Here is a 25,172-nt window from a genome sequence, read left to right as displayed (position 1 = left end):
TTGGAGGACACATGTGAAGCCTTGTAAGGCCAGTGCCAGAGTATCTGCCTGCCTGTTTAAGGCGGCAGAATGTTGCTCACCCCAAGTCCGAAGGGCCGCTGTTAGGGATTCACTGGACTCATTGGTGAGCCGTGCTTGAAGCTCCATGGAGACGAGCCTTCCCTCCATCGCAGACATTCCCGCATTCACCCGCGACACTATCTCAGAGATGCCCTCACGTCCCTGTGCCACCATTCCACTCATGCAGGAGTTGGACTCCTCCATCCTCTACGCGATTGTGGAGAATGCGTGTGGCACATGTTCCAGCACCTCACAAATGTGCTGCTGTCCCTCGATCATTCTCCTTTTAAAGGATGGCCCCCAGGGTTCAGCATCTGTGTCCAACTGAGCAGAGCCTGGAGAAGAATGCTCCCACCGACGCAGACTCTCCACAGCTGCCCCTGCCACCAGTGTCTGCTCGTGCTCACGTGTGTGGTGACTCACCATGTGCAAACCCAAATAAGTGAGGACGGGGACCCACCGAGGTGTGTGTATCTGCGCTGGTGGGTGGCTCGCTCAGATGTGATGGTGCCCCCTCAGAGGCCGGCAGGTCCTCTGAGGAATCGCCCTCTAGCGTCACAGCAGTCGCTGAAGGCCCTGTAAGAGAACAGAGGGCAATATTAAGCATGATGACAGATGTTGAGATGAAGACGACAAGGCATGCTAACATCATTGTTATTGAGAGTGCTGGATGTTAAAGTTCTGTCATCAGCCGTTTGTCGGGTGGCAGTCTCGGTGCTCCCCCACGGACAGGCACTCGAGGGTGCGGCTCAATTCAAGAGCCTGATGTTGCAGCCCCCCCTCCAGTGCATTCTGGGCTCTCTTCTCCTACAAGGGGAGTAGGTAGAGAGGCGTGAATGAGGGATGGTGACGTGGCCAACCACTGAATGCATTGGTTTGGGTGAGGGTAACCGTGAAAGAGATGCATCAGGGGGTGAGTTTGAGACAGAGCCATGACATTGTATGAGGATTGGGTTGAGTGGTAGTGTTGGGATGAGTACTGGGGAGGTGAGTAAGTGCAGGTAAGTTGAGGATGAGCTTTGAGTGGGTGTGATAGAGTAGTGTTGGCAGTGCTAAAGGAATTGTGGGGTGGGGGCGGTGATGTGGAAGACGGAGTGTCGGAGAATGAGTAAGTGCACTCACTTTGGCTGACCTAGTTAGGTCATTGAAGCACTTCCTGCACTGAATCCAGGTGCGGGAGACGTTGCTGCTGCTGTCCTCCTCTGCCACCTCGAGCCACACCCTTTTGGTGGCAGAGGCAGGCCACTTCCTCCCGTCCGCCAGGTAGAAGATCTCCCTCCTCCTCTTCACCCCATCCAGTAAGACCTGGAGTGAGGCATCATTAAACCTGGAGGCATCCTTTCCCCTGGGCTGCTCCATGGCGCTGTGTGGTTGTTTGCTGCAGGATCAGTCATTGGAGAACTGCCCCTAATAATAGGACTCCTCTAGCTGACAGCCTGTGATGCGGATGCGCAGTCTGCCCGCTGCGCAGGTTTCTGATGGGAAACCCGGAAGCCACGTTAAATGGCTTCAATTTACCCGTGACCGCGTGGGGAAGGTATGGATTATCCACGCGCCCAGTCGCCCTCCCTCCCCCCCCCCCGCCCCGCCAACCCGCCTCCCTCGTAATATCGGGGACTAGATCTCAGACAAAGTTGGTCTGCAACAGAGAATTCTGAAAAAAAGCTTGTGAAATTTGATCAACAAAGTGACATCAATGTACATTGATCAACCTAGAAAAATAAGAAGTTTCATTTTCAGGAAACCTTTGTCATCAGAGCTACAAATGAAAATCTGAATTACTACAGAAAAATGATATTAATGCAATGCTGACCATCAGGTATAATCACATACAAAGAACTTTTACAACACCATACTAACAGAACCAGTCATACTTTTTAATAGAAAAATATGCATCAACAATGTAGGTCTCAGTCTATAGACAGTCCTACTAAATCAAAGAGGGCCAGAATTCAGTTTGCTGTAATGTGGTTTTGAGCTAATTACTTTTTAAAAATGAGCCATCCAGTATTGAGTGCTGGGATTTTGGGGTGTTGGGGGGCGGGAGGAGAGAAGGTGGCATGAGCTTGGATCCTCTAATCACTCAACTTCAATTCCCTTCGTTGGCTGTTTTGTCAGCTCTTAGTTGAGCTGTCAGGTGAAGTGGTGATATTTGTTGAATTAGAACAGCAGTCTTTTCAGGGTGAAAGTGAAGCAAGCTCAGTCACACCCTGTAGAAGCACACATCCTCAGAGTGGTACTGAGAGCAATCACTGTAGAACTCAGCAGCCTAAACCATCCTGCCCTTTGAGCCTGAAGAGGTAGCAACGTGGCAGAAGTGGGTATCAACCCCAGGAAGGGGGCTAAAAGAGAAGCAGAAGAGGAAAGAAAAAAATGTTATTGCAAACCTGGAAATCTTAGTATCTATAGTTAACAAATATAGCTTTAGAGATAGGCCTGTGATGAAACTATTAAGGACTTTGAAAATTGTTCGTATCTTGCATCAAGCTATTGATATATTTCTGGATTTAAAGGAAGGTAAAAGAGAAACTACACTAAAGCAGCATTATTTATAGATAAGCAATAATACAACTTCAAATCTATTGCACAAGTAAGAGAAAACAGTTAATGAACTAAAGATAAATAAACACGGTGTAAACATATGTTAAAGGAAGTATTACAATCACGAGTGATGCCATTTTTAACATTGTTTTGAACAGTTAATTACTAAATGGCATAAGCTGAACAAAATACTCCATGCCATCACTAATTGACAGTTCTCAGATCTGAAGTTTTCATGATTTTCTAAGGAACACAATGATCTCCAGGTCATCGAAGTGGTTCCATATCAGAAGTTAAATGATGGGTGAAGTCAAAAGTAGCAGTAACAAGCAGAGACACATTACTTGAAAACACACTTGTCACTTTATAGATACTACACATCAGCAAAGCCACAATGCCACACTATGGACCAAGTCCCATGCTAATCATATATATAGCTACACAAATGCACCAATAAATATTCAGAATACAGCTCAAACTAATGTAGCCCTCTGCAGATAGGTTGAATTCAATAGTCAAGGTTTGGTTGCTGAAATCAGGTGGTTCCACCTTAACCTTCTTTGTACTGAGCTGCTACAGGTGACGATTGAAGGGGACAAACACATTACTAGATACTTTTTGCCAGGACGGGAGAGCGGCAGGCACCTATGTGAACATTCTGCCAACCTTCCCCATTTCATGTGACTATGCCTAAAGAACATTTATTGATCCCAAGGCAGCGCTTTTTTGCTTGAGAGATTTCCCTGTTTTAAAGGACCCCTACCACTGAGCCAGTGGCTGACCTTTTTATTCAGCTCCAGGTGTGGGATACCAATGTAAATTGAGTGGCCTCCAACCAGGGAAAGGCATTCCAGGTCAAGACCCTAATCATAGTAAGTACAGCACAGGAGGTGGCCATTCAGCCCATCATGCTTGTGCCGGCTCTTTGCAAGAGCTATCCAATTAGTCCCATTCCCTAGTTCTTTCCCCATAGTTCTGTAAATTGTTTCTCTTCAAGTATTTATCCAATTCCCCTTGGAAAGTTACTATTGAATCTGCTTCCATCATCCTTTCAGGCACTGCATTCCAGATCATTACAACTTGCTGCGTAAAAAATGTTTCCTCATGTCGCTTTTGGCTCTTTTGCCAATCACTTTAAATCAGTGTCCTCTGGTTACTGACCCTTCTGCCACTGGAGACAATTTCTCCTTATTTACTCTGTCAAAACCAGTCATGATTTTGAACACCTCTATCAAATCTGCTCGGCTATAAGGAGAACAACCCAGCTTCTCCAAACTTGCTACATAACTGAAGACCCTCAGCCCTGGTACCATTCTAGTAAATCTCTTCTGCACCCTCTCTAAGGCCTTGACATCTTTCCTAAAGTGTTGCACCCAGAATTGAACACAATATGCCAGCTGAGGCCTAACTAGTGTTTTATAAAGGTTTAGCATAACTTCCTTGCTTTTGTACACTATGCTTCTATTAATAAAGCCCAGGGTCCCATATACTTTAACAGCCTTCTCAACTTGTCCTGCCACTTTCAAAGATTTGTGTACATACACCCCCAGGTCTCTGTTCCTGTACTCCCTTTCAGATTGTAACATTTAGTTTATATTGCCTCTCCTCATTCTTCCTACCAAAATGTATCACTTCACACTTCTCCGCATTAAATTTCATCTGCCATGCGTCTGCCCATTTCACCAGTCTATGTCCTCTTGAAGTCGGTTACTCTCCTCCAAATTGTTTACTACATTTCCGAGTTTCATGTCATCCGCGAACTTTGAAATTAAACCCTCTATACCCAATTCCAGGTCATTAATAGATATCAAAAAGAGCAATGGTCCTAATACCGACCCCTGGGGAACACCACTGTATACTTCGCTCCAGTCTGAAAAACAACCATTCACCACTACTCTCTGCTTTCTGTCCCTTAGCCAATTTCGTATCTATGCTGCCGCTGTCCCTTTAATCCCAAGGGCTTTAATTTTGCTAACAAGTCTATTATGTGGTACTTTATCAAATGCCTTTTGAAAGTCCATATACACAACATCGACTGCACAACCCCCATCAAACTTCTCCATTACTTCAAAGAACTCAATCAAGTTGGGTCAAACACGTTTCGCTTTTAACAAATCTGCGTTGTCTTTCATTTTTTAGCCTATACTTTTCCAAGTGCCAATTAATTTTGTCTCGGATTATTGTCTTTAAAAGTTTCCCCACCAACATTAGGCTGACTGGTCTGTAATTGCCTGGTTTATCACTCTCCCCTTTTTTGAACAGGGGTGTAACATTTCCAATCCTTCAGTCCTCTGGCACCAACCCCATATCCAAGGAGGAATGTACCCAGAGCCTCCACAATTTCCACCCTTACTTCCCTCAGTAACCCAGGATGCATCCATCTGAGGATGCAAGCCCACTGAAACATGCTTCATTTGCCGCAATTCATTTCCCAGAACTAGATCCAGCACTGCTTCCTTCCTCATTGGACTAGAAACACACTATTCCAGAAAGTTCTCTTGTACACATTTCCGGATTTCCTCCCCTTCTTTGCCCTTTACACCGTTACTGTCCCAGTCTATATTGGAATAATTGAAGTCTCCCATTATCACTACTCTATAGTGCAGGCATCTGTTATTTGCCTGAAGATGTTCTCCTCTATCTCCTTCCCCCTATTTGGTGGCCTATAGTATACACCCAGTAGCGTAATAGCTCTTCTTTTGTTCCTTAATTGTAACAAAATAGATTCTGTCTTTGGCCCCTTAACTACATCATCCCTTTCTAGTGCTATAATAGTTTCTTTGATCAATTCTGCCATCACCCCCCTCCACTGCTTTCTTTCATTCCCTCTCTTTCCTGAAAGAGAGGTCAAACTAAACACTACAACAGCAGTGCATATTTTGAAAAAGTATTCCTTGCAGTCTGCCTGCTAGGCACATTTAGCATATTGGTACCAATATAAACATTTCACTTCCCCACTAGAATGCTTTATTGAAGTTCTAGTAATAACACTGCCTTGGTTTTAAAAAAAAAATCACAAATCCAAAGATTTGAGAGGGATTACAATTCTCTAACACATACTGATAAGCCTTTTCTACACTTCCAGCAGAACTGGTAAACAGAGTGCAATGGTTTAAGCAGTTAAAAATTACAAACTTGTTAAAAGAAAAAAATTAGAAACCCCCCCCCCCCACAGATGATCATTAAATCCACGCTAAATTAATAAAGTTCCATTAAAATGCCTTGATCATTACAAATACAGTCGTACCCATTTTATTTGCAACTCACTAAACTGCAATTCCCGTTTTAATGGACCTATTTCACCCCTTCCAATTGTGAAAAGTTTGTTTTAGTGCAATTTCATTCAGTGTAGCATGTAGAAATCCCACTTTAACGAGACTTATCATCTTTGAACTGGAGGCTTTCACCTCTCAATCTGATTGGGTTCAGTGGTGAACGTGGCCAAGAACCAGTTTGACCCGGTTTTCACCCGTTTGTTAGTGTTGTGTGGATGAGAGAGGAATGGAAGACAAATTTCCAGACAGCTCAACAAAAAAGTAACCGTGACTTGTCGCTGCGCTAGCAAGTGGATGTTTTGAACTGTTTGAAGGAATTGAGGATTCAAAAGCTTAGAACAGATTAACGCAGCTGACATAAACCACAAAATGACGCAGAAGAACTGCAAAATTTCAGGGTGAAATTTCAAGGCATTTATATTTTTTTCCTCCTTCAAAATAGTGTATTCATCATCTTAGAACAAGACAAAGGTTGATCTGTTGTTGACTTACACCAGTCGTAGACCGACTTCAAAACTAGATATTTGAATTGTGCAAGAGCTTTTGAGGGCAACCTTCCCCCTTCCTGTTGAAAAGCAAAGAAGCTCCATTCAGTAGGGCCCAAGCCAACATGGTTGACATTAGAAACTCAGAGTCTCAAGGACTACAGGCATAAGTAAGTCACACTATTCTGGTGGCGCCAATGCACCACCCTAAAAGTAACAGTTTTCATTCTTTGATGCCAATTAGGAATGATTGATTTGTGTACCAGCTCCTACCACATTCAAAGCTGATGGAGAAAAATATGGTCTGTACCATTTAGAGAACAAATGACAGCATTCAAAAATGAAAACTAAGCTGATAGCTCAAATCTGTTAAAACATTCTTTGCCCCGAGTTCTGCAGCTCTGTGGAGCGTCCATTTTTGTCCCTGCATCGAAGTCCTCATGAGCCCTTGGGTCCCTGTGATGCTTAGAGAGAATATATAAAAAGCCCTCCTTTAAAAATTTATTTCAGCCTCAAAAATTGGTTTATTGCCCAGTGCGCTGCACCTTTCCGGAAAGAATATTTTGCCCCGCTTTTCATGTTACTGCTTGCTTGATATCATCTTAAAGTGAGAAATAAATTAATAATGGCATCCTCCCTCATAGGTCCTTGATGTTTGCAGGAAATTTAAACTTATAATTTACATCCACCAAAGCAACCCAACAATTCATTACTCCCTGTTCCACCCCAAACAACCTGACCACAGACCCACTCTAGTTTCATCTGGAGAGGATTGTTCATCCTGCATCCAGCTCACATCCCCAACCCGAAGAGGAGAGCCCCACAGTTTTCCTTTGTGAAGTTGCCTATACTGTCACAGTGGCCGGAAAATTCCTCCAATCTATTCATGCTTCACTGGTGTTACTTCACTAGAAGTGCGGTAGATCCAAGGAACTTCCTGACTAGCAAGCTCTAATGATATGATTAGACTTCATATTAAAACCCAAAAGTGTAAGGGAACAGAATTAAAACAGCTAAAGTGACAAAACTGCTGAAGTATTTTGGGTTACCAGCTATATCTACACTAACATTAATTATGCAAAAACACTGTTTCTCAAAAAGAGTTGCGCATGGGACATGAACCTCTGACCCTCTGGGAATGTCTAGCTTAGTGTATGACATTGAAACTTGGATACCAGAAAGATCTCAAAGATCAGAAAGAATCCCTGGTCTGTACCGAGTTAGCATATTGCAAGTACTGTAGTTAGGCAGTACAACTGGCCTTGGAACTTTCAGCCAGTGTTCCTACTAGAAACAGATCTGCAGACATCAGCTCAGGATGGGCTTGTACATTAATGCAATGCCACACACTTTCAAATCACCCATCAACACTCTCTGGCCCACATTACACATGAAGAATGACCACATTAGCAAGGTACTGGAGAGCAAACATGTGACACTGCCTTCAGGAGGGAAAATAGGAAAAAAAAGTGAAAGCTACTTTGATCTCCGTTTTACTAGGTGGAGATGTGCTCAAAGCTGATAGGTAAACAGATGTAATAACCTTACACTTGCGCACTTTCATCTCATCTCGCCTCTGGCTCTTTTGCCAATTATCTTAAATCTGTGTCTTCTGATTGCCAACCCTTCTGCCACTGGAAACAGTTTCTCCTTATTTACTCTATCATAACCCTTCATGATTTTGAACACCTCTTAAATCTCCACTTAACTTTCCCTGCTCAAAGGAGAACAACCTCAGCTTCTCCAGTCTCTCCATGTAACTAAAGTCCCACATCCCTGGTACCATTCTAGTAATGCTCCTCTGCAGCCTCTCTAAGGCTTTGACATCCTTCCTAAAGTTTGGTGTCCAGAATTGGACACAATACTCCAGCTGGGGCCTAACCAGTGATTTAGTACAACTATTAATCCTACCAGTCACCCAGCAAAAATTTCCCCAACTTCCTCAGCAGGAAACATGTAATCAGTAACCAACTTTTTATATAATCTTGTTTGAGACAGGCACCTGCTGAAAGTGATGCAGGACCATCAGGCCCCAGTTTAAGTAGCAGTTCCAGATTACTTTCTACATTCGGACAACAGTCCTGAGACTTTATGCTTGTTTGCATCTGAATGCTAGTTAAATTTTAATGCTAGACAGCTGACTGTTCACTAACAATAAATATTTTTTTTGGAAACTTGTATTTGCACTGGCTGTAATTATACAGCAAAGGTGTGAAGCTGTTGCAGCACAAGACTTCTTCCTAGAGATGCTCACATACTTTCCTAAGTACATTTAAGCGATTACACTGCAGTTTGTATCTAAACAAAGTTGAAGCCACTTTGCATTGACAACAATTGTACAATGTAAATGGTCTAAAAAAGCAATCATATTGAATTTTGGAAGATCAGCCTCTGTGAGCTACCAGATTCAAGAAAACTACTCTTCCACCTTTAACTGATTTTTTAAAAAAAATTTCAACACAGATGGTTTAATCTTCCCTGAATAATTTTTTTTTTTTTTTTTTTGAGAAGCCAGTATTGGTAAATACATTTTAGTCCTCGTTACCTACTATAACCTGCAATTTCGCCCAACTGAGTTTTAAGTCAGGGTGCTTCTTTTAAGTCAGACCTTCATTGTGCATTTCAGAGTGGATAAATGTTGGGATTTTATCCCCAACACTCGAATTTGCTAATCTGCATATGGTGTCATCACGAATAAGTAGTGCTAACTGGCTGGTCAGCCACCTTCTTTTTCACTGTAGAGCCCCAACAACGCATTACCGCAACGAATAGAAATCAAATTAAATGCACAGAGAGAGCTCTGATCAGAAGCCTGAAGGAAGAGGACGGCTCGGTCACGTCCTCGCAGCCCGACATACTGAGGATCTGCAAATCCTTTTATGCCGAACTGTACGATGCAAAGCCCACAGACAGCACGGCCTCCCAATCCTTCTTGTCGTCTATCACGGAGGTTCTAGACGACAGCAAGCGGGAGAGTCTGGATCACCCGCTAACTCTGGACGAACTGACAAAGGCCGTCCATTCCTTCGAAAAGAGTAGGGCTCCCGGAAGCGACGGCTTACCGGTGGAGTTGTACTAGGCTCTGTGGGACTGGATAGGCCCAGACCTGCTGGAATTGTACGGGGGTATGCTTCTGGCAGGCAGCATGTCAGACTCCATGAGGAAAGGCACCATCACCCTCATCTACAAGCGGAAGAAGGAGAGGGAAGAAATCAAAAATTGGCGACCTATCTCACTACTTAACGTGGAGTACAAAATTCTGTCCGAGGTCATCGCCAATCGGGTCAAGTCAGCCCTGGAGGTGGTGATCCACCCTGATCAGACCTGCGCTGTACCCGGCAGGAAGATCTCTGATAGCCTGATGCTACTCAGGGATACGATCGCCTATGTACAGAACAGGGGGGTGAACACCTGCCTGATCAGCCTGGACCAGGAGAAGGCCTTTGACAGAATATCCCACTCGTACATGATGGATGTGCTCTCCAAAATGGGGTTTGGGGAGGGAATCCGCAATTGGATCCAACTACTCTACACAAACATCAGGGACACGGTGTACAAATCTCCGGAGAAAGGGGGGAAAAGGAGTGCCCAACGTATCCCTCATCCTGATGGCCACTTTTGTGTGCGGCTGCATCAAGCTTTGCACAGACCCTTGGTACACAATTACAAAGTGTCATTACGTGCTGAGGTTCTACCTATCCCCGGTGTTGCGAAGGATAGGCCTGGCCACGCTGCCATGGAATGCTCCGTCCAGATGGACCGTTCCGCCCCACCTGTCCTTCGTCGAAAAGTTTATGCAAAAAAACACCTTCGACCACAAGACGATCAGTAAGTGGTCCGCACACAATGTCCTCGAGACCCTGCAGGAAAAGGAGATGATGGATCCTGTCGGTTGGTTCCCCGAGCAGACTGTCAATGTCATTTGGCAGAACGCCTCATCACCGGAGCTTTCAAACAAGCACCAAAACATAGCTTGGCTGATGGTGAGGAGGGCCTACCAGTCAGATCCTTCGTGCACTCCCAGACTCTCAGCGCCACCGCGTGCTGTCCCCGAGGAGGCTGCGGTGGAGACGAGACAGTCACCCATCTCCTTCTGGAATGTGCCTTTGCAAGGAAGGTCTGGAGAGATGCAGTGGTATCTGTCCAGGTTCATCCTGAGCAGTTCCTTAACACAGGACTCTCTGCTCTACGGGCTGTTCCCGGGGACGCACACAGAGACGGACATCAACTGCTGCTGGAAAACCAACAACTCGGTGAAAGACACCCTTTGGTCTGCCCGAAACTTGCTGGTCTTCCAACGCATGGAGCTGTACTCGAGCGAGTGTTGCAGGCTGGCACATTCCAAGGTCCAGGACTACGTGCTCAGGGAAGCACTGAGGCTAGGTGCGGCCGCCGCAAAAGCTCTGTGGGGAAAAGCAACCGTTTAGAGCCTTCCCGCCATTGTAGAATGAGGGGCTGCAATCAGGGAAAAACCCCCCAGGGCAGAATGTAAAATTCAAATTGATGTAATGTACCTGTAATCAATCTGTAAACAATCTGTAATCAATAATGTGTATTGAGTGTAATGCAATGAGGCACCTTAGAGTGCCATGAACTGTAATTATGTACAATGTGTTCATTGAACTGCACTTGATGTAACCTGCAAATTGTATAATCTGTATGGTGTACGTTTGGAATGTGATATGACAACTGTATTGTTGCAAATTTTATGAATAAAGTATACTTTTTGAAAAAAATCCTTTTGATGATCATAATTTAGTATTAAAGGCAAATCAGTTAGCACTAAAAACAAATTTACAGAGAAGGTACAGCAACACAGGCAATGTACCAAGACTGCACAATGTGGGAATTTGCGGACGGTGAGACTATCCCAGATGACCATACCTGCGGGAAATGTCTGTGTCTTCAGTGACTGGCTCAGAAATTGAGCTGGAGCGCGAGATAGAGACACTCCAACAAATAAAGGGAAGGGGAGGGTAATCTGGTTAGTTTACTCCAGAAAAAAGTCACACCACAGAGAGATACAGGTATAGAAGAGGAGCGCGTGACTGACAGTCAGCAGGACAGGAGGAACCTAGTCCAGGCAGAGAAGAGGAACCGCAGAAACTACTCCTGTCCAACAGGTATGATATACTCGCTACCACTGATCAATAAGGAGGAAGGCTGCAGGAAGGTGGGTTAACCAATGCACCATGCAGCAGGAGACAATTCGGTGGGGGTGGGGGGGGGGGGGGGGGAAAGAGAATAATAAGGATGTAACCTTAGAGGTTTCAATAATTATGGGGATAGAGGGCATCCTCTCCAGTCCTAATCGAGAGTCCAGGAGGGTGTGTTGCCTACCCAGTGTCAGGGTAAGGGATGTATCAAAGCAGCTGGAAAGAAACTTGGGAAGGACCAGTTGTGGTGGTCCATGTTAGAACCAACAGAGGAAAGAATAAGTAGAAGGTCCTGCTAAGGGACTATCAGGAGCTAGGAACTACACTAAAAAAGCAGGACCTCTAGGGTGGTTATCTCCAGATTACTGCACCTGAACCAGGCTGGGACCAAGGTCCTAGCAGAAAGGATAAATAGGACTGTAGAAAAAAAAACTTTAAACTAATAAAAGGTGAGGGGGCGGGGAGGAGGGGGGTTGGGAAATTGAATAGTAACTTAAAGATAAGAGAGATTAAGAGTAATGGTCATAGTACAAAAACAGATAAAGATAACATTCAGAATAGAAAAGGTTATAGGGATACCTGACAAAATTAAAGCAAAAGAGCATATTAAATTGCCTCTATAGAAATGAACAGAGCATCAACAAAACAGGGAAATTGGAGGCAATAATTAAAAGTGAGGAAATAGATACAATAGGGATAACAGAAAAATGGCAGCAGACAAGACTGGCAGTTAAATATTGCAGGTTATAATATATTTAGAAATGATAGGGAAGGAAGGGGGAGTGGTGGGGTAGCTGTGTTAATTGGAAACAATGGCAGTAGCAAGAAAGGACATAACCAATAGAGATGAAACAAAATCCATATGGATTGAGATAAAGGATAGGAAGGGAATCAGTCACATTATGAGGAGTATACTCACAGGCCACCAAATTGTGGAAAGAAAGTGGAAGGAAAAGTATGTAGGCAAATACATGAAATGAGTAAAATACAAAATCATAATCACAGGGGATTTCAACTACCCCCAAATTAACTGGCAGCAAGAGGGGGATGGAGTTTTTACAGCCTTTACAAGACTTCTTTCTGACCCAACATGCAACAAGCCCAACAAGGGAGGAAGCACTGCTAGACCTAGTATTGGGAAATCAACTAGAGCATTTTAGAGAAGCAAATGTGGGAGAACATCTATGGAGTAATGATCACAATATAAAAGGTATAAGCTAATGATTGCAAGAGAAATAGATAGTGCAAAGGCCAAAGTAATAGATTGGAAAAAAGGCATAAAATTGAATCTAAAGAAAGGCATACGCTAAGTACATAAACAAGAAAGGAAAGAATGACAAAAAGGAATATGATGAGCTTAGAAAAGGTTAAAAAGACAATTAGGACAGCAAAGAGGAAATAAGAAATGAAAATATCAAAGAATATAAAAAGAAATAAAGTACTCTATAGGTACACAAGTGACAAAAGGAGAAGATAGGGATTGATCCACTAAGGGTCGAGCAAGATAAATTAACAGGAGATGATACTGAAATGGCAGGGATACCGAATAGATACTTTGCCTCAGTTTTCACTAAAGAGGCTAGCAAAGAGGCAATTACAACAGTAGAAGTCAAAAGGGCTATTACAACAGTTCAGATTGAAAGAGATACGACAAACTAGCCAAACTTAAGTCAAATTTCCAGGTCCAGAATAATTGTACCCACGGATACTCAAAGAAACTAGGGAGGAGATAGCAGAGGCACTAGTATCCATATATAAAAAGGGAATAGTGCCAGTGTACTGCCGAATAGCAAATGTAATTCCTATCTTCAAAAAGGGAGATACAACAAACAAAGGAAACTATAGATAGTTAGCTTAACGTCAGTGGTAGGAAAGATACCAGAATCTTTTCTAAAAGATGAAATAACAAGACATCTAGAGACTGAGAATATAATTCAAAATGGTCAGCACAGATTTCTAAAAGGAAGGTCATTCATAACCAGCCTTATCGAATTCTTTGAAGAAATAAAGTAGACAAGGATAATGCAGTGGATGTGGTATACAAATTAGGAAGTATAGCCTATAATATGGAGGAATGCACCAAAATACAGAAATAAACAGCCTTGTAGAGTGGGCAGATAAATGACAAATAAAATTCAATATAGCAAAGCGTGAGGCGGTTCATTTTGATTGGAGGAATAAGGAGGCCACTTATTCCTTGAAAGGTGTAGCAGGGTGATTGAGGGCCCTGATCCCCTATTAAGGGTATGGTCCCTTTAAGAAACCTCACCTTTAATAGGTAATTGCAACTGGAGTGGGTGGAGATCTTCCCCAACCAGGTGAGGTTCAAGAGAAGTAGGGATTGAAAGAAGCTGGGAGTTGGAGTGTTTGCTAAACTGAGTGTAGTTATATTGTGTAGTGTAAAATATGAAGTATTTGAAATATGGATTGTTCTAGGACTGTTTGTCATATGCAGGAGGCTATGAGATGGTAGGACCACGTGACATTTGGTGTCAGGAGTGGGATATGTGTCTCAAAGAAAGAAACCAACTCATCATGGAAAAAGTGTTTAGGGAACTGGTGCGGGCCACACAAGCCCACCAAGAGGTCCCATGGGCCGCACGAGACGGGACCACGCAGGTCCTGGAGGCCCAGCAAGAGGCCCACCGGGCTGCACAGACCCTCGAGGCCCAGCAAGAGGTCCACTAGGCTGCATAAAAGACCACACAGCTCCTGGAGGCCCACTGGGCCGCACAAGAACAGACCACTCAGATTCTTGAGGCCCAACTACTATTGCACCAGGTTGCACAGAGTCGGATAGAGATCGTGTAATTGAGGCAGCAGCAAAGCTAGATGGAGGGTCAGGAATTCCCCCTCCAAACTATCAGAGCCAGTCTAATGCTGCAGAAAATGATTTCAGAATAAGACGTTGGGGCATACCTCTTGGCCTTTGAAAGGCGTGCTGAGCGAGAGAAATGGCCATAAGGCCAACAGACTGGCATTGTGGCACCCATCTTGGTGGGCGATGCTCAGAAGGCCGCCTTTGACCTGGAGCTACAGGTGGCAACTAACTACCACCAGTTAAAGACTGAGATCCTCGCCAGGGCTGGTGCAACCATAACTCTGTGGGCACAGATTCATCACCTGGTCCTATCAGGTGGGTAAGGCACCCTGCTCTCAAATGTTTGATTTAATCCATCTGACTAAGCGGTGGTTTCAACCTGACAGCAACTCCCCTGCAAGGATTGTGGAGTTGCTGATAATGGACCACTGTCTATAAGCCCTCCCATCCCACATCAGGAAGTGGGTAGGTCAAGGGGAACCAGCCAATGCCCAAGAATTGATTGCCTTGGTGGAAAGACAACTCGCTGCAAAGATCTGGTCAGATCCTTGATGTTCTCCAGGCCATGCGACTCCCTCATCCCCTCCCCAAGTCCGAAGAATGGGACTGTATTATGGGCGGATAAAACTCCAGAGCAGCAAAGGGACTAGTGTGGCCCATGGAACTATAAATCCTGGGGTAAACTGGAAACTGTACTGGTGTGATGAGTGGGGTCATGTAGTGGACATTACCCAAACCAGGAGGAGCCCATGCAATGCAGCCTCAGGGAATCTGGGCCAACCAGCAAGGACTACCTGAATTGGGCAGTGCAGCTTGTGAGGCCACCTCACTTTCCTAGAAACCATAAAGCGCTGTGTTATAATCCAGTGGTCTTGGTCCTAGACTTCTCAAAAATTCATTTTGCAAACAGATGCTTCAGGGGGTGGGTTTAGGAGCTGTACACTCAATAGTTGAGTGGGAGGAGCCTCGGAGTATGAGCACTGGCATAGACTACTTGGGTCGAATGGCCTGTTTCTTTGCGGTAGATTATTTGTAATCATCGGATTGTGTTACCCTTCAGAAACGATGTTTATAGGTAGCTTTCCGATTTACAAAAGAACACTTGCAGCTAAACTGGGAATGATCATAGTTCACAAGGAAATCCTACATCTGTGTTCACAACACTATTAAAATGTTCCGCTGCAGTGTGTTCTTGCGTCAAACTGAACGGTAAATGTATAATGTATAAACAGGGCGCTAAACCCGGGGCTGCAGCAGCAAACATGCAACACAAGAGCCACCACCAGCATCATATGCACGCAAGGCAGCGCTACCCGAAAGCACCGATCGCCTGTGGCCACACTCCAAACCGCTCTGAGGCGCGAGGGCCGCCGCCTCCTGTCATTCAATCTTTACCTCATGTTCCACATTTTCTTGACCGTCCTTTGTACCGTTTTTGCCACTTTTCCAGTTTTAGGAGGTTCCTAAGAGAGATGTAGGGGAGAAAAAAAATCACTTCGAAGTTCAGAACAGTGAGCGGAGAGAAAATGAAGAGTCGGTTAGTGCCCGTCAGCCAGCTCTCCACGATTACCGGCTTACCCAGCGGCCGCTTCAGAAAGGACAGTGGATAAATCCGATCAAACAAGTCGGGCTGGCAGTCAAACAGAAACAGGGACTGAGATTAAGGGCGGCGATGCCGACGGCACACCGGCCTTCAACCCCCTCTCAGCCAGGGCGAGGCACAAGTGGCTCGGGAAAGGGGGGAGGGGGAGAAGAGGCCACCGTCGGCCCCGGGGGGGGGGGGAAAGAGAGGCGGGGGGGGGGGGGAAAGAGAGCGGGGGGGGGGGGAAAGAGAGCGGGGGGGGGGGGGAAGAAGAGAGCGGGGGGGGGGGGGGAAAGAGAGGCGGGGGGGGGGGGGAAAGAGAGCGGGGGGGGGGGGGGAAAGAGAGCGGGGGGGGGGGGGAAGAGAGCGGGGGGGGGGGGGAAAGAGAGCGGGGGGGGGGGGGAAAGAGAGCGGGGGGGGGGAAAGAGAGCGGGGGGGGGGGAAAGAGAGCGGGGGGGGGGGAAAGAGAGCGGGGGGGGGGGGGGAAAGAGAGGCGGGGGGGGGGGGGAAAGAGAGCGGGGGGGGGGGGAAAGAGAGCGGGGGGGGGGGAAAGAGAGCGGGGGGGGGAAAAAAGAGAGCAGGGGGGGGGGGGAAAGAGAGCAGGGGGGGGGGGAAAGAGAGCAGGGGGGGGGGGGAAAGAGAGCAGGGGGGGGGGGGGAAAGAGAGCAGGGGGGGGGGAAAGAGAGCAGGGGGGGGGGAAAGAGAGCAGTGGGGGGGGGGGAAAGAGAGCAGGGGGGGGGGGAAAGAGAGCAGGGGGGGGGGGGAAAGAGAGCAGGGGGGGGGGGGGAAAGAGAGCAGGGGGGGGGGGGAAAGAGAGCAGGGGGGGGGGGGGAAGAGAGCAGGGGGGGGGGAAAGAGAGCAGGGGGTGGGGAAAGAGAGCAGGGGGGGGAGAAAGAGAGCAGGGAGGGGGGGAAAGAGAGCAGGGAGGGGGGGAAAGAGAGCAGGGAGGGGGGAAAGAGAGCAGGGAGGGGGGGGAAAGAGAGCAGGGGGGGGGGGAAAGAGAGCAGGGGGGGGGGGAAAGAGAGCAGGGGGGGGGGAAAGAGAGCAGGGGGGGGGGAAAGAGAGCAGGGGGGGGGGGAAAGAGAGCAGGGGGGGGGGAAAGAGAGCAGGGGGGGGGGGGAAAGAGAGCAGGGGGGGGGGGGAAAGAGAGCAGGGGGGGGGGAAAGAGAGCAGGGGGGGGGGAAAGAGAGCAGGGGGGGGGGGGGAAAGAGAGCAGGGGGGGGGGGGGAAAGAGAGCAGGGGGGGGGGGGGAAAGAGAGGCAGGGGGGGGGGGGAAGAGAGCAGGGGGGGGGGGAAAGAGAGCAGGGGGGGGGGGGGAAAGAGAGCAGGGGGGGGGGGAAAGAGAGCAGGGGGGGGGGAAAGAGAGCAGGGGGGGGGGAAAGAGAGCAGGGGGGGGGGGGAAAGAGAGCAGTGGGGGGGGGGGGGGAAAGAGAAGCAGGGGGGGGGAGAAAGAGAGCAGGGAGGGGGGGAAAGAGAGCAGGGAGGGGGGGAAAGAGAGCAGGGAGGGGGGAAAGAGAGCAGGGAGGGGGGGGAAAGAGAGCAGGGGGGGGGGGGAAAGAGAGCAGGGGGGGGGGAAAGAGAGCAGGGGGGGGGAAAGAGAGCAGGGGGGGGGGAAAGAGAGCAGGGGGGGGGGGAAAAGAGAGCAGGGGGGGGGGGAAAAGAGAGCAGGGGGGGGGGGAAAAGAGCAGGGGGGGGGGAAAAGAGCAGGGGGGGGGGGAAAAGAGAGCAGGGGGGGGGGGGAGAGAGGCACAGGCGGCCCTGGGGTTTGGGGGGAGACAGGTGGCCCTGGGTTTGGGGGGGGGGGGGCACAGGCGGCCCTGGGGTTTGGGGGGGGGGGGCACAGGCGGCCCTGGGTTTGGGGGGGGGGGCACAGGCGGCCCTGGGGTTTGGGGGGGGGGGGCACAGGCGGCCCTGGGGTTTGGGGGGGGGGGGCACAGGCTGCCCTGGGGGTTTGGGGGGGGGGGGCACAGGCGGCCCTGGGGTTTGGGGGGGGGGGGCACAGGCGGCCCTGGGGTTTGGGGGGGGGGGCACAGGCGACCTTGGGGTTTGGGGGGGGGGCACAGGCTGGCCCTGGGGTTTGGGGGGGGGGCACAGGCGGCCCTGGGGTTTGGGGGGGGGGGCACAGGCGGCCCTGGGGTTTGGGGGGGGGGGCACAGGCGGCCCTGGGGTTTGGGGGGGGGGCACAGGCGGCCCTGGGGTTTGGGGGGGGGGGGCACAGGCGGCCTGGGGTTTGGGGGGGGGGCACAGGCGGCCCTGGGGTTGGGGGGGGGGGCACAGGCGGCCCTGGGGTTTGGGGGGGGGGGCACAGGCGCCCTGGGTTTGGGGGGGGGGGGCACAGGCGGCCCTGGGGTTTGGGGGGGGGGGGGCACAGGCGGCCCTGGGGTTTGGGGGGGGGGGGGCACAAGCGGCCCTGGGGGTTTGGGGGGGGGGCACAGGCGGCCCTGGTGTTTGGGGGGGGGGGCACAGGCGGCCTGGTGTTTGGGGGGGGGGGGGCACAGGCGGCCCTGGGGTTTGGGGGGGGGGGCACAGGCGGCCCTGGGGTTTGGGGGGGGGGGGGCACAGGCGGCCCTGGGGTTTGGGGGGGGGGGGGGGCACAGGCGGCCCTGGGGTTTGGGGGGGGGGGGCACAGGCGGGCCCTGGGGTTTGGGGGGGGGGGGGGCACAGGCGCCCTGGGTTGGTGGGGGGGGGGCACAGGTGGCCCTGGGTTTGGGGGGGGGGGGGGCACAGGTGGCCCTGGGTTTGGGGGGGGGGGGGCACAGGCGGCCCTGGGGTTTGGGGGGGGGGCACAGGCGGCCCTGGGGTTTGGGGGGGGAGGGGCACAGGCGGCCCTGGGGTTTGGGGGGGGGGGGGGGGCACAGGCGGCCCTGGGGTTTGGGGGGGGGGGGGGCACAGGCGGCCCTGGGTTGGGGGGGGGGGGGCACAGGCGGCCCTGGGGTTTGGGGGGGGGGGGCACAGGCGGCCCTGGGGTTTGGGGGGGGGGGGGCACAGGCGGCCCTGGGGTTTGGGGGGGGGGGGGGCACAGGCGGCCTGGGGTTTGGGGGGGGGGGGGCACAGGCGGCCCTGGGTTTGGGGGGGGGGGGCACAGGCGGCCCTGGGGTTTGGGGGGGGGGCACAGGCGGCCCTGGGGTTTGGGGGGGGGGGCACAGGCGGCCCTGGGGTTTGGGGGGGGGGGGCACAGGCGGCCCTGGGTTTGGGGGGGGGGGGGCACAGGCGGCCCTGGGGTTTGGGGGGGGCGGCACAGGCGCCCTGGGGTTTGGGGGGGGGGGGCACAGGCGGCCCTGGGGTTTGGGGGGGGGGCACAGGCGGCCCTGGGGTTTGGGGGGGGGGGGGGCACAGGCGGCCCTGGGGTTTGGGGCACAGGCCCCTGGGTTTGGGGGGGGGGGGGGGGCACAGGCGGCCCTGGGGTTTGTGGGGGGGGGAGAAGGCACAGGCGGCCCTGGGGTTTGGGTGGGGGGGGGGGGGGGGGGGGAGGCACAGGCGGCCCTGGTGTTTGGGGGGGGGGGGGGGGGGGGGGAGAGGCACAGGCGGCCCTGGGGTTTGGGGGGGGGGGGGCACAGGCGGCCCTGGGGTTTGGGTGGGGGGGGAGGCACAGGCGGCCCTGGGTTTGGGTGGGGGGGGGGGGGAGGCACAGGCGGCCCTGGGGTTTGGGTGGGGGGGGGGGGAGGCACAGGCGGTCCTGGGTTTGGGTTGGGGGGGGGGGGGGAGGCACAGGCGGTCCTGGGTTTGGGTGGGGGGGGGGGGCACAGGCGGCCCTGGCGTTTGGGGGAGGGGTGGGCCACAGGCGGCCCTGGGGTTTGGGGGGGGGGGCCACAGGCGGCCCTGGGGTTTGGGGGGGGGGGGCCACAGGCGGCCCTGGGGTTTGGGGGGGGGGGCCACAGGCGGCCCTGGGGTTTGGGGGGGGGCCACAGGCGGCCCTGGGGTTTGGGGGGGGGGCCACAGCGGCCCTGGGGTTTGGGGGGGGGGCCACAGGCGGCCCTGGGGGTTTGGGGGGGGGCCACAGGCGGCCCTGGGTTTGGGGGGGCCACAGGCGGCCCTGGGGTTTGGGGGGGGGGGCCACAGGCGGCCCTGGGGTTTGGGGGGGGGGGGGCCACAGGCGGCCCTGGGGTGGGGGGGGGGGGGCCACTAGGCGGCCCCTGGGGTTGGGGGGGGGGGGGGGGGGCCACAGGCGGCCCTGGGGTTTGGGGGGGGGGGGGCCACAGGCGGCCTGGGGTTTGGGGGGGGGGGGGGAGAAGGCACAGGCGGCCTGGGGTTTGGGTGGGGGGGGGGGGAGGCACAGGCGGCCCTGGGGTTTGGGGGGGGGGGGGGGAGGCACAGGCGGCCCTGGGGTTTGGGGGGGGGGGGGGAGGCACAGGTGGCCCTGGGGTTTGGGGTGGGGGGGGGAGAAGGCACAGGCGGCCCTGGGGTTTGGGTGGGGGGAGGCACAGGCGGCCCTGGTGTTGGGGGGGGGGGGGGGGGGGAGAGGCACAGGCGGCCCTGGGGTTTGGGGGGGGGGGGGGCACAGGCGGCCCTGGGGTTTGGTGGGGGGGGGAGGCACAGGCGGCCCTGGGGTTTGGGTGGGGGGGGGGGGGGGGAGGCACAGGCGGCCCTGGGGTTTGGGTGGGGGGGGGGGGAGGCACAGGCGGTCCTGGGGTTTGGGTGGGGGGGGGGGCACAGGCGGCCCTGGGGTTTGGGGGGGGGGGGCCACAGGCGGCCCTGGGGTTTGGGGGGGGGCCACAGGCGGCCCTGGGGTTTGGGGGGGGGCCACAGGCGGCCCTGGGGTTTGGGGGGGGGGGGCCACAGGCGGCCCTGGGGTTTGGGGGGGGGGCCACAGGCGGCCCTGGGGTTTGGGGGGGGGGGGCCACAGGCGGCCCTGGGGTTTGGGGGGGGGGGGCCACAGGCGGCCCTGGGGTTTGGGGGGGGGGGGGGCCACAGGCGGCCCTGGGTTTGTGGGGGGGGGGGGGGAGGGGGGGGGGGGGGGGGGAAGGGGCACAGGCGGCCCTGGGGTTTGGGTGGGGGGGGGGGGGGGAGGCACAGGCGGCCCTGGGGTTTGGGTGGGGGGGGGGGGAGGCACAGGCGGCCCTGGGGTTTGGGGGGGGGGGGGTGGGGAGGCACAGGCGCCCTGGGGTTTTGGGGGGGGGGGGGGGAGGCACTGGGGGGAGGGGGGGCCCTGGTGTTTGGGGGGGGGGGGGGGGGAGAGGCACAGGCGGCCCTGGGTTTGGGGGGGGGGGGGGGGGGGCACAGGCGGCCCTGGGGTTTGGGTGGGGGGGGGGGGGGGGGGGAGGCACAGGCGGCCCTGGGGTTTGGGTGGGGGGGGGGGGGGGAGGCACAGGCGGCCCTGGGGTTTGGGTGGGGGGGGGGGGGGGAGGCACAGGCGGCCCTGGGGTTTGGGTGGGGGGTGGGGGGTGGGGAGGAGAGGCGGCCCTGGGGTTTGGGGGGGGGGGGGGGGGGGGCACAGGCGGTCCTGGGGTTTGGGTGGGGGGGGGGGGGGCACAGGCGGCCCTGGGGTTTGGGTGGGGGGGGGGGGCACAGGCGGCCCTGGGGTTTGGGTGGGGGGGGGGGGCACAGGCGGCCCTGGGGTTTGGGTGGGGGGGGGGGGGGCACAGGCGGCCCTGGGGTTTGGGTGGGGGGGGGGGGGGGGCACAGGCGGCCCTGGGGTTTGGGTGGGGTGGGGGGGGGCACAGGCGGCCCTGGGGTTTGGGTGGGGGGGGCACAGGCGGCCCTGGGGTTTGGGTGGGGGGGGCACAGGCGGCCCTGGGGTTTGGGTGGGGGGGGCACAGGCGGCCCTGGGGTTTGGGTGGGGGGGGGCACAGGCGGCCCTGGGGTTTGGGTGGGGGGGGCACAGGCGGCCCTGGGGTTTGGGTGGGGGGGGCACAGGCGGCCCTGGGGTTTGGGTGGGGGGGGCACAGGCGGCCCTGGGGTTTGGGTGGGGGGGGCACAGGCGGCCCTGGGGTTTGGGTGGGGGGGGCACAGGCGGCCCTGGGGTTTGGGTGGGGGGGGCACAGGCGGCCCTGGGGTTTGGGTGGGGGGGGGGGGGGCACAGGCGGCCCTGGGGTTTGGGTGGGGGGGGGGGGGGGGCACAGGCGGCCCTGGGGTTTGGGTGGGGGGGGGGGTGCACAGGCGGCCCTGGGGTTTGGGTGGGGGGGGGAGGCACAGGCGGCCCTGGGGTTTGGGTGGGGGGGGGGGGGGGGGGGGGAGAGGCGGCCCTGGGGTTTGGGTGGGGGGGGGGGGGGGGGGGAGGCGGCCCTGGGGTTTGGGTGCGGGCACAGGCGGCCCTGGGGTTTGGGTGGGGGGGGGGGCACAGGCGGCCCTGGGGTTTGGGTGGGGGGGGGGGCACAGGCGGCCCTGGGGTTTGGGTGGGGGGGGGGGCACAGGCGGCCCTGGGGTTTGGGTGGGGGGGGGTGGCACAGGCGGCCCTGGGGTTTGGGTGGGGGGGGGTGGCACAGGCGGCCCTGGGGTTTGGGTGGGGGGGGGGGCACAGGCCGCCCTGGGGCTTGGGTGGGGGGGGGGGGTGGCACAGGCGGCCCTGGGGTTTGGGTGGGGGGGGAGGCACAGGCGGCCCTGGGGTTTGGGTGGGGGGGGGAGGCACAGGCGGCCCTGGGGTTTGGGGTGGGGGGGGGGGGGGGAGGCACAGGCGGCCCTGGGGTTTGGGTGGGGGGTAGGAGGCACAGGCGGCCCTGGGGTTTGGGTGGGGGGTCGGAGGCACAGGCGGCCCTGGGGTTTGGGTGGGGGGGGGGGGGAAGAGGAGAGGCACAGGCGGCCCTGGGGTTGGGGGGGGGGGGGGGAGAAATAGGCACAGGCGGCCCTGGGGTTGGGGGGGGGGGGGGGGGAGAAATAGGCACAGGCGGCCCTGGGGTTTGGGGGGGGGGGGGGGGGGGGAAGAGAGGCACAGGCGGCCCTGGGGTTTGGGGGGGAGAGGCACAGGCGGCCCTGGGGTTTGGGGGGGGGGGGGAGAGAGAGGCACAGGCGGCCCTGGGGTTTGGGGGGGGGGGGGGGGGGAGGGAGAGGCACAGGCGGCCCTGGGGTTTGGGGGGGGGGGGGAGGGAGAGGCACAGGCGGCCCTGGGGTTTGGGGGGGGGGGGAGGGAGAGGCACAGGCGGCCCTGGGGTTTGGGGGGGGGGGGAGGGAGAGGCACAGGCGGCCCTGGGGTTTGGGGGGGGGGGTGGGGAAGAGAGGCACAGGCGGCCCTGGGGTTTGGGGGGGGGGGGGGGGGGGAGAGAGGCACTGGCGGCCCTGGGGTTTGGGGGGGGGGGGTGGAGGCACAGGCGACCCTGGGGTTTGGGGGGGGGGCGGTGGGAGAAGAGGAGGCACAGGCGACCCTGGGTTTTTTTGGGGCGGGCGAAGGGAAAGAGGCACAGCTGGATCCGTGGTGGGGGTAGGGAGATGCGCAGGCCGCCCCAGTTTTGGGGGGGGGGGGGGGGGTGGTGGACCATAACTCTAACGCGTCCATCCCCTCCCCATGTCCAGTCCCGGGAAACCCACAACACATCCTCAAATTAGGCCCCAGCTCCTCCACTTCAGGTGATGTCTGCGCGGGGACAGCGCCCAACAACCACCGGAGGCGCTTCCCCCTCACCTTCTCTTTCTTGTTTTTATTCGGCATTTCGAGTCCGAGCCGACCTGCCGCTTTCCGCTCGCTCTCGGACCGCTGCTTCCTGCTCGCGGCCGGTCACACCGTCCCAACCACAGCCGCCTGCTCATCCCTTACACCCATTGGCGGCTCGGCCGCACGTGACCGACCGACCGACCACCCGCCCTCCCTTCGCATCTTACAGACTTGTCCGCAGTTCAATGCATTTTCAGAATTGAGGTTTGAAGTAAGTTTTTTTTTAAAAACAAAACTTCTAACGTGATTGAAGCTGATGTCTTTCAGTATTACTGGAAATCAGTTTGTTCATTTTGAGGAAAAAAAATTACATAATTAAAATGGATCAATCGATCATTTTTAAATTTGAGAACGTATGATACAGGCAAATAAATGTAGGTGCTCCACCCACAAGAGAAAGGAGACTACTTTAGGAATGACCCACATATTTTGGGAAATATCATTGCAGGTACAGCACAGGAGGAGGCCGTTCGGGCCACCGTGCCTGTGCCAGTTCTTTGAAAGAGTTATCCAATTAGTCCCATTCCCCTGCTCTTTCCCCATAGCCCTGTAAATTGTTTCCCTTCAAGCGTTTATCTAATTCCTTTTTGAAAGTTACTATTGAATCTGCTTCCACCACTCTTTCAGGTAGTGCATTCAAGATCATTACATCTTGCTGCACAAAAAATGTTTTCTCATGTCGCCTCTGGCTCTTTTGCCGATCACTTTAAATCTGTGACCTCTGGTTGCCGACCCTTCTGCCACTGGAAACAGTTTCTCCTATTTACTCTGTCAAAACCATTCATAATTTTGAACACCTCTATCAAATCTACCCTTAACCTTCTCTGTTCGAAGGAGAACAACCCCAGCTTCTCCAGTCTCCCCAAATAACTGAAGTTCCTCATTCCTGGTATCATTTTAGTAAATCTCTTTTGCACCCTCTCTAAGGCTTGACATCCTTCCTAAAGTGTGGTACCCAGAATTGAATACAATACTCCAGCTGAGGCCTAACCAGTGTTTTATAAAGGTTTAGTATAACTTCCTTGCTTTTGTACTCTATGCTCTGTTAATAAAGCCCAGGTTCCCATATGCTTTCTTAACAACCTTCTCAACTTGTCCAGCCATTTGGTGTATGTGCACCCCCAGGTCTCTCTTTTCCTGCACCCCCAGGTCTCTCTTTTCCTGCACCCCCTTTAGTTTACATTGCCTCTCCTCATTCTTCCTACAAACATGCATCACTTCACACTTCTCTGCATTAAATTTCATCTGTCCTGTCTGCCCATGTCCTCCTGAAGTCTTATTATCCTCCACATTGTTTACTACATTTCCGAGTTTCATGTCATCCAAAATCTTTGAGATTATACTCTCTATCCCAAGTTCAGGTCATTAATAGACATCAAAAAGAGCAGTGGTCCTAATACTGACCCCCTGGAGAACATCACTGTATACTTCCCTCCAGTCTGAAAACAACCGTTCACCACTACTTTCTGTCCCCTAGCCAATTTTGTATCCACGCTGCCACTGTCCCTTTAATCACATGGGCTTTAATTTTGCTAACAAGTCTATTATGTGGTACTTTATCAGATGCCTTTTGAAAGTCCATATACACATCAAATGCATTACCCTCATCAACCCTCTCCATTACTTCATCAAAGAACTCAATCAAGTTAATCAAACATGATTTTCCTTTA

General features: G+C 54.1%; 1 protein-coding gene across 4 annotated transcripts in view; it reads right to left on the bottom strand.

Moving 5' to 3' along the window:
• The window catches only part of LOC137326573 (serine/threonine-protein phosphatase 2A 56 kDa regulatory subunit gamma isoform), a 168,879-nt gene extending 145,276 nt beyond the window's left edge, over nt 1-23,603 (bottom strand). For 2 of the 4 annotated variants that reach the window (XM_067991805.1, XM_067991807.1), the window contains exons 1-2: nt 23,473-23,603; nt 15,734-15,801 (exon numbers count right to left, since the gene is read on the bottom strand). Coding sequence is in view for 1 of the 4 variants with exons in the window: in XM_067991806.1 (XP_067847907.1) it covers nt 23,473-23,499 (27 nt within the window). In the remaining 3 variants the exon portion in view is untranslated. Of the gene's footprint in view, nt 1-9,423; nt 9,533-15,733; nt 15,802-23,472 lie in introns of those variants that run through there. The other 2 variants (XM_067991806.1, XM_067991809.1) reach the window with 2 other exon arrangements.
• Nucleotides 23,604-25,172: the final 1,569 nt, after the last annotated feature.

The sequence above is a fragment of the Heptranchias perlo genome, chromosome 10 (assembly GCF_035084215.1).
Source record: "Heptranchias perlo isolate sHepPer1 chromosome 10, sHepPer1.hap1, whole genome shotgun sequence".
Taxonomy (NCBI): Eukaryota; Metazoa; Chordata; class Chondrichthyes; order Hexanchiformes; family Hexanchidae; genus Heptranchias; species Heptranchias perlo.
This window is presented reverse-complemented; position numbering and strand designations above follow the sequence as displayed.